Source organism: Octopus bimaculoides, unplaced genomic scaffold (assembly GCF_046866305.1).
Source record: "Octopus bimaculoides isolate indiv1 unplaced genomic scaffold, ASM4686630v1 contig85, whole genome shotgun sequence".
NCBI lineage: Eukaryota > Metazoa > Mollusca > Cephalopoda > Octopoda > Octopodidae > Octopus > Octopus bimaculoides.
In genome coordinates, this window is record NW_028315335.1 from 1 (window position 1) to 20,524 (window position 20,524).

The following is a 20,524-nucleotide window of genomic DNA, read 5'->3' on the forward strand; positions in this document are numbered from 1 at the left end:
ATAGTGTTCAGTCTTAATAGCTACAGTTGTAGTTAGTTCCGTCTTGGTTCAACTTGCGCTTGGTAGCCTCTTCGTTTACACCCTTTAAATCCCACTTCAACTCAACAAAACTCTGTTACACACACACACACACACATACACGCAGAGCCACCTTTGAAAGTGTCAGTCTTTAAGGGATTATGTTCGTCCACCACTGTTTGGCCTTCATTGCTGCACATTCTCTGTGTGTTTTGTGGATAAAGTTTCCTTTCGATCTCAGCAGAACTTTTTGCCAGACACTTTGTTCACGTCGATTGAAGCAATGACAAATAAAGGGTCTTCAATGTACCTGAAAATTGAAGGAAAAGATGATGGATAATGAAACGAATAATGCATGGCAAATTGAATGCAATTTAATAAATGATAATATACGTGTGTTTAATTGTAATCGTCTAAGCCCTCTAACCACTAAGCTACACACCTGCACTTGTACGTATCTCCTGGTAGTTTTGTCTCTTGCATGTGAGATATCTCTGTGGGTTTAAGTGGAGCGGGGTCAGTTGTCTGATGTTCCATGGGGTTTGCTGCTAAGAAATCAGATAGGGTTTGGCAGTCTGTTATTTTGGAACCAGTTTTCTTGGTGATTTATCCAGGGTTGAAATAGTTGCCTGGCAATGTCTGGGGGACAACGGATTAGATGTCGGTTGATTATCCTGTTATGTTGTTATTTTATAGGTGTGTGGCTCCTGGTTAGGAGATTCAGCTCATAATCGTAAGGGTGTGGGTTTGGTTCCCACACTTTACTTCAGCTCACTCAGCTGGCAGAAATGAGTCATACCTGTAATTCAGTGGACCAGCTTATCATGTTCTGTGTTCTGTGTTGGATTTCCCTGAGAACTACATCTATCGTATGCATGTCAGTCGCATCTTGTCTTCTACTATAGTCTCAGGTTAAGCAAATCCTTGTGAGTGGATTTGGTAGAAAGAAACTGGAAGAAGCCCATCACATATATGTGTGTCTTTGTGTTTGTCCCCACCATTCCTTGACAGCCAATGCTGGTGTGTTTGTGTCCCTGTAACCTAGTGGTTCAACAAAAGAAAGCGATAGAATAAGTTCTGAGGTTGATTTCTTCGACTAACACCCTTTAAGGCGATGCTCCAGCATGACTACAGTCAAATGGCTGAAGCATATAGAAAACAGTAAAAAATGTCTGTGGTGCACTTAGCCACTTGCTTGTTAATTTCACGAGCAGGCTGTTCCAGTGATCGGAACAATCCTAATTGACCAACAGCATTTTTAGATGGTGTTGGATCACTTGACACTTTGGTTTGCCCTCATTCTGCGCTGTGGTTCTGTCTTCAAGTGGTTGTGAAGTGTTTTGTTTGCCAGATGGGAATGTGGTTGAACACCATCCTCTTTTCTGATGTTGTGAGGATGCTGAAGGATTAAGGGGGGAGTGTGGTGGCTGTTGTTGTTGGTGTTGTTTAACCTCAGGTTAGTCCAGATTGAGCAAAATCCATGATCAAAAGTATCACAGCCATGACCATCCTGTCATTAACAAATCCAGAACCACATGACACAGCATATCCTGAGTCTAGCCACCATGCAGTGGTCTCCCTCATTGGCTCATACATACATACATACATATATATATATAGATAAGAGAGTAGGGTGTGATTTGAGGGAGATTTGGCTGCTATTTCTAGCAGGTCCAGCTACCATGTAGAGGTCTCCCTCATTGGCTCATACATACATATATACATAGGTAAGAGTGTAGGGTGTGATTTGAGGGAGATTTGGCTGCTATTTCTAGCAGGTCCAGCTACCATGTAGAGGCCTCCCTCATTGGCTCATACTTACATATATACATAGATAAGAGAGTAGGGTGTGATTTGAGGGAGATTTGGCTGCTATTTCTAGCAGGTCCAGCTACCATGTAGAGGTCTCCCTCATTAGCTCATACATACATATATACATAGATAAGAGAGTAGGGTGTGATTTTGAGGGAGATTTGGTTGCTATTTCTAGCAGGTCTAGCTATCATGTAGAGGCCTCCCTTATTGGCTCATACATACATATATACATAGATAAGAGAGTAGGGTGTGATTTTGAGGGAGATTTGGTTGCTATTTCTAGCAGGTCTAGCTACCATGTAGAGGCCTCCTTCATTGGCTCATACATCATCATCATCATCACCATCGTTTAACGTCCGCTTTCCATGCTAGCATGGGTTGGACGATTTGACTGAGGACTGGTAAAACCGGATGGCAACACCAGGCTCCAATCTAATTTGGCAGAGTTTCTACAGCTGGATGCCCTTCCTAACGCCAACCACTCAGAGAGTGTAGTGGGTGCTTTTACGTGTCACCTGCACGAAGGCCAGTCAGGCGGTTCTGGCAATGGCCACGCTCAAAATGGTGTCTTTTATGTGCCACCCGTACAAGAGCCAGTCCAGGGGCACTGGCAACGATCTCGCTCGAAAATCCTATGAAGGCCAGTCAGGCGGTACTGGCAACGGCCACGCTCAAAATGGTGTCTTTTATGCGCCACCCGCACAAGAGCCAGTCCAGGGGCACTGGAAGCATTCTCACTTGGCTTGCCGGGTCTTCTCACGCACAGCACATTTCCAAAGGTCTCGGTCAGTAGTCATCGCCTCGGTGAGGCCCAATATTCGAAGGTCTTGCCTCACCACCTCAGCCCAGGTCTTCCTGGGCCTACCTCTTCCACGGGTTCCCTCGACTGTTAGGGTGTGGCACTTTTTCACGCAGCTATCCTCATCCATTCTCACCACATGTCCATACCAGCGCAATCGTCTCTCTTGCACACCACAACTAATGCTTCTTATGTTCAGCTTTTCTCTCAAGATACTTACACCCTGACGGGTATGCACACTGACATTACACATCAAACGGAGCATACTGGCTTCATTCCTTGCGAGATTACGCATGTCCTCAGCAGTTACAGCCCATGTTTCACTGCCATGTAGCATGGCTGTTCAATGAATTTTCAAAATTCTAGTCGTTCTATTGACGGGGTTTTGTCAAAAGAAAGTGAGCTAAAAGTAAAAAACAAACAAACCCTCTTTCCATCAGGAAAGGAACCTTTGGAGAAAACTCCAAGCTGCCATTATATGGAATTTTTTTTTTATTTAGTGTTTAATTTTATTTTTCATTTTCGAATTAACTGTCACGATATCTGCAAGAATAAATTGCATTGATATAAGAACTGCCGTTCAGTGGCACCAGTTCTGTAGAGATGTTTGTTTGGCAAAAAACTGGTGCCGGATAAAACTCCAATTGCTGGTCCGGACCATAGAGTGGAGTTCCATGAAAGTTTGTTCTTCAAAAAGAAGAACAATGGACGACGAATGTGGCGCAAAACTTGGGTTGTTGGATGTTATGACACCACAACCAGAAAAAGGATTTCTTCAACGTCTACCCGATAGGAGTGCAGAGATGTTGGAGAATGTTATCAGACAAAACGTTCTTGCAGAAAATTTATGACTGACAATTTGGCAAGCTATTGGAATCTGCATATACTCGGTTCCATTCACCAGACAGTAAATCGTTCCCCAAATTTCTTAGATCGGTCATCGGGGCATGTAAAAATCAGCGGAGGTAAAGATTATGGGAGATTATTTTTGTTGGTTTTATTTTGAAATGAAAACATTATATCAAGGTACGATTCAAGAAGATTGGATCCAGGGCGCGCATCCGCGCATGCGAGACGTGACTAGTGGATCCTACGACTCTCCAGCGCGCGTCACGTACAAAACATGTATGAGGGTGTTTGCGTTTTGTTTACAATGTGTTTTATTTACTTTGTTCAAAAAAACCAAAACAAACCGTCCTGCATGTTTTGTGCATACATGCATTGGCAATAGATTGTTATTGTAGGATCGACTAGTCACGACTCGCGTGCGCGTGCGCAATAGCAGGTGTGTGCGCCAATTAATGGCGGTGAATTCGAATGTGTGAAAAAAAGGTAAATTTCAACATTTCTCTCGTTCAACACCCGACAAAGCATAAACCACAAAATTCACCTTTATTCTGTAATTCTATCTCCAGAAAATCGAAAAATACAAGTTATTCGCTGAAAAATTCTGCGCCAGAAATCGCAAAAGAAGCCAAAACCATTTCACAGCTGATGTCTTCTGCTGAATTCCAGACATTTTCGAACAAGGTAAGGCAAAGAGATTTCCTTTTAATTGGCTTTCGCTTGTTTCAATAAAGACAAAACAAAACACTAACATGCTTTTGCTTTTGTTCAGACTTCGTTACTACTAATTTTTATAATTTCAGCATTCGTTTATTATTGTTTTCAAACGTATTTCTGCCAAATGTCATTTATAAAATACAAAAGGGTGCGGATGCAGTCACGCCCCTCACCTTCGAAAATGTGTTTTTTAGTGAAAGGTTTCTAAGGAAACGTGTCTGTTTATTATTACATGTGTGTTTATATAGATGTCTGTAGGTATATAACGTGTGTATTTGTCTTTCTATAGCTCGAGAGAGAGAGAGAGAGAGAGAGAAAGTTGTAATGGAATTGAAGGCTTGTAATGGCTGTGGAGTATCTCTGGGTCAGTTCGTCGTACTTTATATTGTCTGATATCGTCTTTAAATCACATTTCACCTTCCAACACTTATAACCCCTCCTCAATCTCAATATTTCGTCGTTTTTTTGGCTTTCCGACACCTCAGTGTTTGTCCATCCATCGACATGCACAAATCTTGCAGTCCTCCATTTTGTTCTCTTCTGGATCCTTTCTTGGTCTACGCCTTTCAAACACGCGCGAAACAATTTCCAGTGGGAGGAGGGGGAGCCTGTTGAGCCTTGTGTTTTTTTGTATTTGTTTTTTTTCTCTTACTTTGTATCGGAGGGGAATGGGTGGAGGGGGTGTCTGAGAAGGTGGGTGGGGTGGGGTGGGACGTATGTATGGCTTGGGGTTCTAATTCAATCTGTCCTTTCTTCCTCTTCCTTCAGCTACCATCCACTGTTCTTTGTTTCTCTTTTCTTCCTGTTGCACCTTCTCCGGCCCCTTTCTAACTTCTTCCTGACTTCTCTGCTTCTGCAGAGGCCTTTTTTAGCAACATTTAAAGCAACGAGGGGTTCTGCCCTCCACCCCCACCCCCACCCCCACTCTCAACACCACATTTCCAATGGTCACCGTTTCCACCATATTTTCAGTGGTTCTGCCAATACCCAATATGATCAGGTCCAATGTTTGCTCTTTCCATACAGAATTTTCTGTTTTCGTGGCCTGCAGGACGGCTATTTCTTCTTTACTTCCGAGAAGAACAGCCGCCACAACCCAAGCCACATCTGTTTCTGGTGGGATTCTCTCCACCCTAATCCTGGAAGTCCTTCTTCCAAGATATGTAGGTTACTGTGGTTACAGCATATTCTTTTGCCTTTCCTGCCTTCTTGAACCACAATTGTTCCAAATCTGCTTCCTCTGCCTCAACGTTTTCAATTTTCCTTTCTTCCACTGAGTACACCTTATATATTTACTGTTTTCTTACCCATATTTTCCAATACTTTCTGGAGTAGGGACAACTTAGCATCACCACCGATCCTACGTGCCATCTTCTCATATTTCTCCATGTTTGTCAGGTCCACCTCCTTTTTTGTGACTTCTGTCACTTCAGCAAATCTTTCTTCTTCCTTAAACACTTGTCCATTCTATCAACTGCTCATACGAGCCACTCCTCCGAAGAGGACAATTCGGACCCCCTAAGGTCTGAATAGAACATGTTCCTTACTGTTGGCATTGCTGATCCTGCTTAAGGCGGAGAGAAAGCACAAGACAGTCGACCCCTCCTCACACAATCAACAAATACACCAACACTATGTAAAAGCGTGAGAGGAAATGGGAAAGAAGAAAGAGAGCGAATGTCTTAATTCTCCTGCTTAAATAGTCTTGCCGATGAGAGTCTTGCTGTTGTATTAGATTGATAGATAGAGAGATATTGATATATGTAAATATATATGTGTGTATATATTTAAGTGCAAGATCTCAGGATCAAGGTGTAGGAAGTGAGTAAGCTTCAAGCAGTCCATAGTAGAAAGTATAAAAAGCAACTTTGAAGAACATTAGTGGTTTATTGTCAAAGAAGATTGTAAACGTTTTCGAAAATTAGGGAACAGAGGAGATAAAATCACCAGCAGAACCTCAGAAATAGTAATTAGCCTAACGAGGGGTACTCCACTAGCTACTGATAAGGGTGAATACACCTTAGTTAAATGAAGGTTACATTGTTCTCAAAATATCTCAAGAGAATAAGGTTCTGCTAGCTGGGAGACATATGTTACTGGGATTTTCACCTGTTCCAATCCCTAAATTTGCATGTGTCTGTAGTTATATGTGTGTTTGTGCATGTGTGTGTGTGTGTACATGTATGTAGAAGAGAAGAGATGAGAAAGGAATAAACGATCATCTTCTGAACTTTCTAGGATGATTGCTCCTTCCTTTGTCATTCCTTTTCTTATTACTGCTCCCTACTTGACTAATGTGTCATTCTGGTGTATATTCAGTTTCACACCAGGTTATTTGGATCTCAATGCCTTAGCAATATATTCTTTTACTTGTTTCAATCATTTTGATTGTGGCCACGCTGGAGCACCACCATTTAGTCAAAGAAATCGACCCCGGGACTTATTCTTTGCAAGCCTAGTACTTCTGTTGGTCTCTTTTAATGTATTTTAATTATCATGTGCTTTTCAAGAGGCTTTTATAATTGAAGATTTCAACTTCACAATTCAGTCTTAATTCACTGTGAGATACACGTTTCAAGGTTGTATTAATGTTCAACAGAAGTGTACCCCAACACCGTAACTTTGTTTCCTCATAGCTGCATGCAACAAACATGAATATTTGAAGATAAAATTCTTTACAAATGGAGTAGATTACAATTTTATCTGGATTTGTTGTGAAAAAAAGTTTTGAAGGAGGGTGAAAAGAGGAGTTTCAGATAAATCACCCATGGGTTGTGAATAAAAATAGGGAAACAGAATACTTTGAGAGAAAAACCCCACCCTTTTTTTTTTTAAAGCTAATTTCAATAAGGCAAACCCCCATCTGTGTCATAAACAGATTCACTGTAGACACAATAAACATATGGTCCTGTGATATTGGACTGGGGTGGAACAGTTCTCCACTATCTACTTGAAGCTCTTCTATAGGCACTGTACTAAAAATAGCAACCCTTTATATTCTTAAGGTAGTGATATACAAAAAAGAAAACTTAATAAATTTATCATACAGACAGAGACATGGCTGTGTGGGAAAGAAACTAATTTTGTAATCTCATGGCTTCAAGTTCAGTCCCACTGCATAGCACCTTGGGAAAGCGTGTGTATATATATACATATATATATTGATTGAAGTGTACAGTATTATAGTACTATGTATCCATTGTGGCCATCCTTACCAGTCGGTTTTGCACTTGGGGCTTAATAGGTTGTTAGATAACAGTCCAATTATGTAACCCTGCACTCTTCAGAGCAGCTCTACTGTCTGTTTTGTATGGTTTCTATGACTGAATGCCCTTCCTAACTAATGCCAGCCACTTTACAGAGTGAACTGAGTTCCTTTTTATGTGGTGCCCATGCACATATGTTAGTACATTACAATATTAGAGAAGTATTTCAGTTGATTTCACCAATCAGGCTCCCACACAACAGCAGAAAATCCCAATCCTGGTGCTTGTTAGAAGAAGGGCTCATGCAAACAAAGAAGATTGTGCTGAAATGGATTTGTTGTATATATATAATATATATACATGGGTTGCATGGAGGCAAAGTGACTGAGTCCCTTTCAAGTGTTGGGCCTCATGGAGGCAATGACTGAGAAGACCCATCAAGCTGAGCAAAACCGCAGTTGTGGCAGATACTGGTACAGTACAAATTGGCATGTAAGGGCATCCAGCTATAGAAAACCATGCCAAATCAGAGAGGAGCCTGGTGCAGCCTTCCAGTGTGCCAACCCAGTCAAACCATCCAACCCATACCAGCATGGACAATGGATGCTAAATGATGACACACACACAATAAATACATATGTGTGTATACATATATATACATATATATATATATATATATATATATATATATATATATATACATATAATTATATATATATATTTCGGTTTTTTGGATTTGTTTCGCAAGACTTTTTTATGTCATTTCGTGTGTTGAAGCATCTTCTGTTGTGTCTGGGGAGAGTCATTTTCTTATTGTGCCTTCAAATTTAACACTCACCGGTAACATTTCCACTTATTTCTTATTTTAATTTTCCTAAAACTTTCGTTGCGTCTTGCAAACTTATCAATAGTCTTGACTCTGTCCGTTATTTATGCATGTGTGTGTCTCAGTGTGTGTGTATGTATGCATTCATGTGTGTGTATGTATGTCTATGTATATATGTATGTATGGGTGTGTATGCATACATGTATGCATGTATGTATTCTGCATATTCCTGTGTTTGTGTGTGTGTTTTATGTATGTGTGTGCATGTGTGTATATGTATGTATGTACCTCTGTCTCCTTGTGTGTGCATGTCTGAGTGTGTGTGTGTGTGTGTTTTGCTGCTATGTACCATGTTTTTATGTATGGGTGTATACATATGTGTGTGTGTGAGTGTATCTGTGTGTATGTATGTATATATGTATACTTGTGTGGGTGTGTGTACGTATGTTTGTAAGTATATATGTGTGTATATGTGTACATATCTATGTATATGTATATATAATTGTGTATGTATTTGTATAAATCCATATGTATGTGTTATTAGGTTCTGTATGTATGTACATATATCTGTATGTATGTGTGTGTATATATGTATGTATGCGTGTATGTGTGTATATATATGTATGTATATGTATGTATGTATGTGTGTATATATATATATATATATATATATATATATATATATGTATGTGTATGTGTATGTATGTATATATGAAAACACTTGAGTTCTTTTTCTTTTATATATATGTATTTGTATGTATGTATGTATGTATGTGCTTGCGTGTGTTTACGTATGTGTTTGTATACATGTATGTATATGTATATGCGTATCTGTTTATTCGGTTATAGGCGTAGATGTATATGTATGAGTATATGTATGTGTCTATTTCTATTTATACATGTGTATATATATATATATGTATATATGTGTGTATGGGGACATGCACACATATGGGTATATTTGTATAGGCATGGGTACGTATGTGCATATGTGTAAATGTGGACGTATGTGTGTATACGTGTGTGTGTGTATATATATATATATATATATATATATATATATATACACATATATATGTGTATATATATGTGTATATATATGTATGTATATGTGTATATGTCTTTATGTATGCATGTATGTTTTCACACAGTTATATGTATGTGTTGTCCAACCCACTATCCGGTAGCGTCCAATTCTCTAACGGTTTTTTTCAAATGAATCAAGTCATAACCTTATCCATCTATTGTTTTCATAATCGGTCATAAAGTCTTATGTTTAAGATGATTCCCATGCATTCCCTGAAGAGAAGGTTACAATTTTAATATCACAGATCCCTATGGATCACACAGGTTGTAATCCTTTGAAACATATGTAGGAATAAAGTATGCAATTATAACATCCGTTTTCTCCATTCCTTAAATTTTTAATATATATATATATATATATATATATATATATATATATATATATATGTATGTATGTATGAGCCAATGATGGAGACCTCTGCATGGTGGCTACACCTGTTAGAAGTAGCAGCCAAATCTTCCTCGAATCACACCTTACTCTCTTATATTTTAGATGAGGAAAGTATTTGAATATCCCAGGAGATTCTTGTGGTGGTGGTGTGGTGGTGGTGGTGTATAGGGCAATCATTGTTAAGGGGAACGGCTGCAGAACTGTCCCTGAATACTTAAGGGATTACGTAGTAGAGATACAGCCAATCCAGGGAGGGTCCTGCAACGTTGTGTGAATGTAGTTCCTTGTTTTTGTGTGTTGACTGTGATCTTGAGCATGATAAGAGGGTCTGCCATGTTGTTTAACCCTAGGGCAATACTGATCCAGTAGACCTATGATGGTGGGTGTTACAACTATGATTATCTTGATTTTGTTTGGTTTTAATTCAGCCCTAGTGTATCTTGGAATATATAATTTAATGGGTCTTTCCAACTTTAAGACAGCTAAGCAGTGATTTCAGGGAGAGTTAGCTGCTATTTCTTGTAAAGTAAGGTACCACATAAAAGTTACTCACCAATTTTTGATGATGATGATGATGATGGTGATGATAGTGGTAGTAGTGGTGGTAGTGGTGATGATGATGATGATGACAATGGTGGTAGTAGTAGTGGTGGTGGTCATGACGATGATAGCAGTAATGCTGGTGACAGTGATGATGATGATGATGATGGTGAATGCGATGGTTGTGGTGGTGGTGGTGGTGGTGTTAAGTAGAACACAATGAATCGCCCCCAAGAGGCTCTGTGTGAAGGAAGTAAAACAGCAGACTATTTTCTTAGGACACCCAAGAGAGAGGAGGGGGGTGCAATGGGGGTGGGGGTGGGGGGGATATAACATTTCACTGTTGTCGTGTTGACGTGGGTGGTGCATATATATATATATATACACACACGTATGCATGATATAATCTCGTATATATATATATACATAGATATATTCACTTCCTCACACCCTCTCCCCTCATACACGGCTTTTTTTTTCTCGAAGTGTCTTGAAGTACACAGAGGAAGCTATAAATAAGGCCTTGTAAATACTGAGTTGAGAAAACTATTTTAGACCCCCCCAAAAAAAACAAATCAGTTTCTAAAATGCTTTGGTCCAATGGTAGAACATCTGTCATGTTCAAAGATGTGGGTTTGAGTCTCACTGGCAGCCTCTTTGATTTTTACTCTCCAAATAGTTTCCATGTTTCTATTTATTAGCTTCACGTTTGTGCTTCGAAATCCACCATTTCCCCAAAAAAGGGATTCTTTTACATTCGTCGAAAAATTTATTACAAGAAGGCAAAGCTGTGTGGTCAGGAAGACCCCTTTGTAGCCAGTTGGTTTTGGGTTCAGTCCCACTGTGTGGTACCTTGGCTAAGTCTTTTATACTATACTGTCAGACCAATCAATGCCTTAGACATGAATTTTGTAGATGGAAACTGGAAGGAAGCCTATTCTACTGGGTTGGCCATGTGATTCAGATACCAAGTAGCCAGTTCCCAAAGATGGTCCTCTTCAGCAAGATTCAGACTGGAAGTTGGCCCCGTCGACTTTCGAAAGTTTGTTTTGCTGCAGGTCTCAAGTGGTCTCTCATTTTACGTAGTATCCTTCCCAATTGGTGAGGGTCCCTGGCTGTTAATTGGAAGCCATGCAAGTCCATGTGCTTTTACCTGTCTCTTCTCAAAGCTCGTTACTCCAGCGTTCACCACATCAGCTCGTTAAGTCTCAACAGTCCTCACCGTTTGTTTTTACTGTTTTGTTCTTGTTGTTCTGTTTTGTTACCACTTTAACCTTCTGCGGGAAGGACTGTTTTAACGAAGTCTCATCTGGTCCCTGCCTTTGAAATGCGGAGTATATAAAACAGGGGGCAACTGATGAAGGGAATGTTCTTTATGTTGCCTGTTTCGTTTCTCTGTTTGTTTCTTTTGATGTTCATTGTTTGTGATCTTTTTATGTTCTTGGTTCTCTTTTTGTTCACATTTCTTTGATTCCCTGTACCAATATATGCATGTATATATATACATATATAAGTAGGCATGTACATGTATGTGTGTATATATGCATATACTTATATGTTGCTTTCCAGAATTCTTTGCTACCAGCATAAATAAGTTATTGATAAAATGGCAAAATTGTGTTGATGATTTAGATGCATTCTTTGATTAACTGCATTGCTTTTCGTTGAGATAAATTAAAATAAACTTTCAGTTCAAAATCGGATCATTTCATTTTTAACGACCTGATATAATGTAGCCCTGTACGTTTACTTTAAATCCACAGGTTGGTCGTGAGTGGAACACCTTTGTTCATTGAACAGCCGTATCAGGGTTGGCCTAGGGCTAAACAATCACAACACCCACAGATTTCCATAACAATACAATCATTGGCATTTGGGGCGGCCACCAGTTGCAAACAGATGGTGCACTTTGAGTGCAAACATGTACACACACTTTTACTGTCCTTGTTGTTTTTGTTGTTGGTGGTGGTGGTGGCGTGGTGTTGTCCCTGTTTGGTGTCAATGTTGTTTTCTTTGTCTTTCGTTGATTATTTAATGAAATATATTTATACGTACATAGACGCATACACAAACACACTCACACACTTATATACATACATTGCATTCATACAAGCATACACAGATACATATATAGAGTTACTCATACATTCACATGTACACACACACACACACACATTCATACACATACCTATATATATCTTGCATTCATGCATACACACACAGTACATACATACATGTATAGTGACATGCAATGACATTAACTCCCACATACATGTTAGTCAATACACACACAGCCTGGAAGACTTCCTAAAAAAAAAAAGACCCCATATATCACAACACCACCACCACCACCACCACCACTACCACCTCAGCCACCACTGTCACCACTACCAACACCACTACAAGTGCTGCAACATATACCATCACAAAATTGCCACCAGAACTACCACCACCACCACCACCACTGCCACCACCCTACTCGCTACTCACTTCATAACCACTGCTACTATCACCTAAGCTGCAACTCCTACTTTCACCACCACCACTTTCCACCACAAACCAATGAGGGAGATCCGCCACTACTAACTACATTATTAGAAATAGCAGCTAAATCTCCCTCAAATCACACCCTACTCCTCTCTTATGTATGGACCAATGTGGGAGGCATCTACATGGTAGCTAGAGCTGGGAGAAATAGCAGCCAAATCTCCCTGAAATGGCTCCCATTTTAGAAATAGTTACATTGTATAAACAAAATTTTAGGGGAAAGGCAAGATGGTCACAGCTGGAGTGTCTGCTGTGACTGGATTGACCTGGGACTAAACTACCACCACCACCATGTTGTTATTATTCATGTCAACATTTCCATGGCAACAGAAAACTGTTCACACACAACACGGTGGGGGAGGTCAGTGTGTGTGTGTGTGTGTGTGTTTATCTGGTGCCTGGTGGTGATGGAGACATCCTGTTCTATAAGTGTCACTGTTGGTTTTTCGTTGTTTAACCCTAGGCCAGCCTCGGTGGAGAAGGTCTATGACCACAGATGCCTCAACCATGACCATCTCATATTTAGAAGTGCATGACTTCGGGTGTCCTCCTTTCTTTATTGAAGAAGTTCAGAAGTGAGGTGAGGATCATTTAGCTGTTATTTTCAGCAGATAGAGCAACCATACAACAGCTCTCATTTTCCTGTGCCTGGTTTCAGCTGCAGTCAGAGTCTTGACTTATGATCAAAGGGTTTCCATCCTTGACCATCCAACATGATCTCGTGTTTTTTGAAGACAGCAATGTGGTGTGATTTTGAGGGAGATTTGTCTGCTATTTCTAAATGAAGACCAGTTCCCACATTTGGGCTGATTTGTGTCAGGAGCAGTGGGGAGAGGCAGGGTGATGGGGTGGGGGGCAGATATCGTGTGCTTATGTTGTCATTTTGCTCCAGCTAAACCCTGAGTAAGCAGAAGTATGATCACAGGCAATCCAGTTGTGACTATCCCCTCTGTCTCCGATGTTTAGGGAGCCAAAGCTCCCATTAGCAAGTAAGCATGATTTGTAGGAGATTGTGGAGTGAAGGAGGAATTGCGAGAAAGAGAAGAGACGTGGATTGGTTTGTCGAGGTAGGGTGAGGGCAAAATGTTCTTGTTATGTGTTGGTGGAACATCCAGGTTGGGGGGGGGGGGGGGGGGCTAGCAGATGGCAATAATAGAGTGAGAGAAGGCATGTGGGTAGAATACACAGGTCGGGGGCAAGCAGAGAGTAAGGATACAGTGGCCCTGGGCCAAGAGGACGACAAGATTGGGGAGTGAGAGGTAATCATAATGCGTGAGAAAGAGATGTAGTTTGGTTCATTGTGTAAGAAGTTTTCTTGTTAAGTGTAGGTGGGACACACAGCACTTGTAGAACTCAGTTTCACTGATGTGGGTGGGACAGATTGAAGGATGTGCTGAAACGATTGTCATGTTGAATAAAAGATTCTAAATCCATCTTCTGTTTCTTTTATCAACAATAAACACAACAAACATTGTGGGTTTCCTGACATAAATCCAGTGAAAATTGTAGAGTTTCTGTGGAGGATGACATCAGGTAGCCTGAAACGGTGAATGTGCTTTGACTGACATAAGAATAGGCATATACTCAAAGTCCAAATAGTTACATGTGTGTGTGTATATATGCATCTGTGTGCGTGTGTATATATATATATTTATATATATATATATATATAGCAGTGTATATGTCTGTGTGTATATATATATATATATATATATATATATATATATATATATATATATATATATGTATATATATAACTTTTATGAGTAATATTCTAAAATAATATATAATTGAACTTATGTTGAGTGCTCAATTATCTTGAGCAAATAAATGTGTATATATGTGATTTTATATTATTAATTCATCAATAATATATTTAGGAAATCAATATTTAGTATTTCAAAAGATATATATCCAACATAACATGGTAGCATAATAAATTTAAAAGTTTAAAACATAAAAATAAAAATATGGAATATAAATATCGATACATATAAAAATCTAAAAATAGATAAATATATGTTTAAATATATATGCGTATAAAAATTTATGTGTAAATAAGCATGAATATTATGTTTATTTTTATGTTTTAAACTTTTAAATTTATTATGCTACCATGTTATGTTGGATATATATCTTTTGAAATACTAAATATTGATTTTCTAAATATATTATTGATGAATTAATAATATATATATATATATATATATATAATAATATTATTAGGGACAAAATCCAAAATTACAGGTAAAAAACTCAATTAAAATCAATTTATAAAAAATTAAATTGAGCCTTATAGATAAAGTATATATAAAATATATATAGTTTTAGGGAAAATAACCAATTTTCAAGAACTCATCGATGAAAATCCACTATCACATATAGAAAAATTAATAATTAAAAGCACAATAAATGAGTATAATATAAAGTAAAGTAAATATCATAAGATAAATATAATAAAAAGATTACACGTGTTTCATAACCAATTTTCAAATAGAAAAGAAATTTAAATCGATTAAAATCAATTGAAATTATCTAAAATAAGTTCTATTCAAAAATATAGCTACTCGTCAGATCGTAAGTAGAACAATAATTAGATATATATCTCAACCAACAATAAGTACCAAATGAATTAATATGATATACTTATTATATAAAGATAGAAAAATTATTTAAAAAATATCATAATATCAAAATAATAACCATTCAATAATCATCTCTTCATCCATAATAATAACATGTATATTATATACAAAAAACATCTTACCTAAATTATCATTGTTTTAAATTATCATTGTTTTAAATACAAGTTGAACGAAGTTTAAGTTTAAAATAATAATGAAGATAAAATTAGTACATATTTAACCGGTGTAATAGTTAAAGCTATACTATTTAAAGCTAAAGACGTTTATTTAATTATGATTAAAGATCAAATTAAATAATAGAAAAATACAAGATTATTTATTTCTACAAACGTAATAATAAAAAATATGAATGAAAAAATTATGAATGGAAAAAATTATGAATGAAAAAATTAGGAAAGAAAAAATTATTAAGAATAAAAGGTTAAACTTTATATATATATACAAAGTTTTGATTTAAAAAAAACTTTAACGATATTATAAACTATAAAGATTAATAATTAATCAAATAATATTAATCAAAAATAATCGAAAATATATCAACACTATTCCAATCGAAGTTCTAATATTATGTTGAAATGAAACTATAACTCCTAAATAATATAGTGTTAAATAAGTTATCTATTAAAATAATCTATAAAGAACCAAATGAATAGTATAAAAACAAGAATACATATTATTTTCAAATAGTAGAAAATCTTTAGTGGATTTTCATCGATGAGTTCTTGAAAATTGGTTATTTTCCCTAAAACTATATATATATATATATATATATATATATATATATATATGTATACCCATGCACTTTTACACCCTGATGTGGGCTGATGCAAACAAACAGCCAAAGAAACTGAGTCAGTGACTGCGTGCGCGTGTATGTATGTGTGTATCTGTGTTCTACATGATACGGGGAGGGGGGACAGTTATGTGGTGGTGGTGGTGTGGGGGGATCATGTTTCAAGTGAGACTGGGAAGGAAGTTGAGGCAGGGTAACCCACATAGACGCCCCCCCCCCCCTTGCCACCCCATTCCGATGGTGGGACAGACCCAGACACACACACACACCACCGACAAGGAGTTCATATGGGGTGGGGGGGTAAGTATTGGGTGGCTGGTGAGGTGGGAGTGGGGGCTAAGGAATGCCCAGCAAACACAATAACATATACTCACTCCCTCACACACACACACACCTACCCAAGCAGCCAGAAAGGCAGAAACACACACAAAACCAAGTCTTAAAAGCTGAGGAAGCTCTGACCTGATATGAGTTCTTTTTACTTGCTAAAAATAGCAGTCAAATTTCCCCTGTCACATGATGAAAAGAAGAACACATAGCATCATGGGCTTGTTGATAGAAGAAGAAATGGGGGGGGGGGGTCAAAGATGGAACCCTTATGACTAAAGCTCTGCTCAGGCTGGTTTAGCCTGGGGCTAAACGAATACAACATTTCCATGGAGCGCACAGGCATATATACACATACGTATATAAACAAGCACTTCTTTGTTTACAACGACAAGTGTTCCGGTTGATCTGATTGACGGAACAACCTCCTTCAATTGGATCAGTGCCCTACACACACCTGCACCATTAACATAGTTCTCAGGAGAATTCAGTGTCACACAGAATGGGACAGGATTGGTCCTTTGAAATACAAGTACGACTCTTTTTTGCCGGCTGAGTGGACTGGGACAATGCAAAATAGAGTGTCTTGCTCAAGGATACAACGCACCATTAAGGATCGAATTGTTGACCGTATGATTGTAAGCTCAACACCCTAACCAGTAAGCCATGTGCCTTCACCATATATATCATCATCATCATCATCATCATCGTTTAACGTCCGCTTTCCATGCTAGCATGGGTTGGACGATTTGATTGAGGACTGGTGCAACTGGATCGCTACACCAGGCTCCAATCTAATTTGGCAGAGTTTCTACAGCTGGATGCCCTTCCTAACGCCAACCACTCAGAGAGTGTAGTGGGTTCTTTTACGTGTCACCCGCACGAAAACGGCCATGCTCGAAATGGTGTCTTTTATGTGCCACCCGTACAAGAGCCAGTCCAGGGGCACTGGCAACGATCTCGCACGAAAACCCTACAAGGCCAGTCAGGTGGTACTGGCAACGGTCACGCTCAAAATGGTGCATCTCATGTGCCACCCGCACAAGAGCCAGTCCAGGGGCACTGGCAACGATCTCACTTGGCTTGCTGGGTCTTCTCACGCACAGCACATTTCCAAAGGTCTCGGTCAGTAGTCATCGCCTCGGTGAGGCCCAATGTTCGAAGGTCTTGCCTCACCACCTCAGCCCAGGTCTTCCTGGGCCTACCTCTTCCACGGGTTCCCTCAACTGTTAGGGAGTGACACTTTTTCACGCAGCTATCCTCATTCATTCTCACCACATGTCCAAACCAGCGCAATCGTCTCTCTTGCACACCACTACTGACGCTTCTTATGTTCAGCTTTTCTCTCAAGATACTTACACTCTGATGGGTATGCACATTTACATTACACATCCAGCGGAGCATACTGGCTTCATTCCTTGCGAGCTTACGCATGTCCTCAGCAGTCACAGCCCATGTTTCACTGCCATGTAGCATGGCTGTTCGTACACATGCGTTATACAGTCTGCCTTTTACCCTGAGTGAGAGTCCCTTTGTCGCCAGCAGAGGTAAGAGCTCTCTAAACTTGGCCCAGGCTATTCTTATTCTAGCAGTTACACTTTCAGCGCACCCACCCTCACTACTAACTTGGTCACCCAGATAGCGGAAGCTATCAACTACCTCTAGTTTTTCTCCCTGGATTGAGATAGAAGTTGTTTCCTGTTTGTTCACAGTGTTTATTGCACCTGAACATCTGCCACATACAAAGACTAACTTTGTAGTTAATCTGCCTTTGATATTGCTGCACCTCTTATGTGTCCATAGCTTGCACCGGGTACATCTTATAGAGTTACTGCCTACTCCTTTACTGCATACTGAGCAGGGCCATCTACCTGAAGGGGTTTGTGTTTTATCTACCTTCCTACTTATTAGGATTTTGGTTTTTGCTAGGTTGACTCTAAGCCCTTCGATTCTAGTCCTTGCTTCCACACCTTAAACTTCTCCTCTAGTTCTGATAGTGACTGCGCAATTAGTGCAAGGTCATCAGCATAGAGGAGCTCCCAGGGGCAACCTGTCTTGAATTCCTCTGTGATCACCTGGAGGACTATGATAAATAGGAGGGGGCTGAGGACGGAACCTTGGTGGACCCCTACCTCTACCCGGAATTCATTACTGTACTCATTTCCAACCTTCACCTTACTGACAGCATCTCTGTACATGGCTCGCACAGCTCTCACTAACCATTCTTCTATCCCAAGTTTCCTCATTGACCACCAGATAAGGGATCGGGGGACCCTGTCAAAGGCTTTCTCCATGTCAACAAAGGCCAGGTACAGAGGTTTATCCTTGGCTAGATATTTCTCCTGCAGCTGTCTCACTAGAAATATGGCATCAGTGGTGCTTTTACCTGGCACGAACCCAAACTGCATCTCATCTAAATTGATTCGCTCCCTAATTAGTTGGGCTATGACCCTCTCCGTAACTTTCATAACCTGATCTAACAGCTTGATGCCTCTGTAATTATTAGTGTCTAAAGCATCACCTTTACCTTTGTAGCAGTTGACTATGGTGCTGCTACACCAGTCATTGGGTATGACTCCTTAGTTTAACACCTGGTTCGTAATACGGGTGACTAGGCTGTAGCCAACACTGCCAGATATTTTGTGCATCTCTGCAGTGATTCCTGATGGGCCGGGGGCTTTCCCTGTCTTAATACTCTTGATTGCTTTATCTACCCTGGTACTGTCAACTCGGATAGCTGGTCCCTCTGTTGGGTCGACATACGGCAGGCTCTATTTCTCCCATTCATTCTCTTTATTAAGCAATCTATCGTAGTGGCATCTCCAGACCTCTTTCTTTGCAGCCTCATTTAGTGCAAGCGTACCGTCATCCATGCGAACACATTTCTCTCCTACAACATCACTATTCTCTCTCCTACACTGTCTTGCAACACGAAATACCTCGAGTCTTTGGTCCTCACGGCGCAGAACATTGGCAAATCTTTTCTTATCTGCTTCCCCTCTGGCTAAATAACCCTGTCGCCTAGCTTCCCTTCTGGCAGATTGGTACAATTCCCTGCTACCACCGTTCTTCCAGTCCTTCCAAGCCTGTTTCTTTTGTCTAATAGCCCCGTCTACATCCTTGTTCCACCACCACATATATATATATATATATATATATATATATATATATATATATATACATGTATATATACACACACATGTACATACATATATGTGTGTGTATATATATATATATATTATTATTATTATGTAACTTAGATAGAACCATCCCTATAAGAGTTTTTTATTCTCATATTGACTGAATATATGTATGTATGTATGTATGTATGTGTGCGTCTGTGTGTGCCTTTGTGTCTGTCTCTCCTACTAGATAACAACAGCTGTTGGTTTGTTCCACCCTACCCTCATAACTTAGCACAAAAAAACCCCCAAAAACCCTGCACTAAAGACAAAACTTGAAACGTGGAATGAAATAAAAAATCTATATTAATGACAACCAGTGAAGAGAAACATAACGAGAGTGTTACGAGACTGAAAGATTATGGGTGGAAGTTAATGAAGAAGCTGGAGTGAGTTTCAATTTGGAGTCCATGTTGAAAGAAAAGGATTTGGAAGAAGACAACGAAGAGGAATAGAAAACTAATTGTATTCAATGAAATGTATCTGAGAAAGATGTTGAGAGCACACTGGCAGATCAGGTCAGAAACAAAGAGATTCTGAGAAGAGCGAGGTTGTGACCATTGCAAGGGATTCCATCTGGCTGGCTCCATTCTGTACCTAACCAATCAGCAGGACTTGAAAACAACCATGGCTTGAGTACTACCTGATAACGAGTGTGAAAAAAGGGAGGCCAAAGATCCCATGCTACCCGGTGGTGGCCATTTCAAGATGACCCGAAGACTTGCTGGGGCTGTCTACTGGACCCTAGCAGCGGGAAATTTAGACACTGTCACGTGACAACTTGCT

The 20,524-nt window shown here is 39.4% G+C and overlaps 1 protein-coding gene across 8 annotated transcripts in view; it reads left to right on the forward strand.

The window, feature by feature from the left end:
• The first annotated feature begins 3,758 nt into the window (after positions 1 to 3,758).
• Positions 3,759 to 20,524, forward strand: part of LOC149129270 (uncharacterized) — a 70,560-nt gene continuing 53,794 nt past the window's right edge. For 3 of the 8 annotated variants that reach the window (XR_016240132.1, XR_016240135.1, XR_016240134.1), the window contains exons 1-2: positions 3,764 to 3,964; positions 4,048 to 4,162. Coding sequence is in view for 1 of the 8 variants with exons in the window: in XM_089346637.1 (XP_089202763.1) it covers positions 4,127 to 4,162 (36 nt within the window). In the remaining 7 variants the exon portion in view is untranslated. Of the gene's footprint in view, positions 3,965 to 4,047; positions 4,163 to 20,524 lie in introns of all 8 variants that reach the window. The other 5 variants (XR_016240130.1, XR_016240131.1, XR_016240126.1 and 2 more) reach the window with 3 other exon arrangements.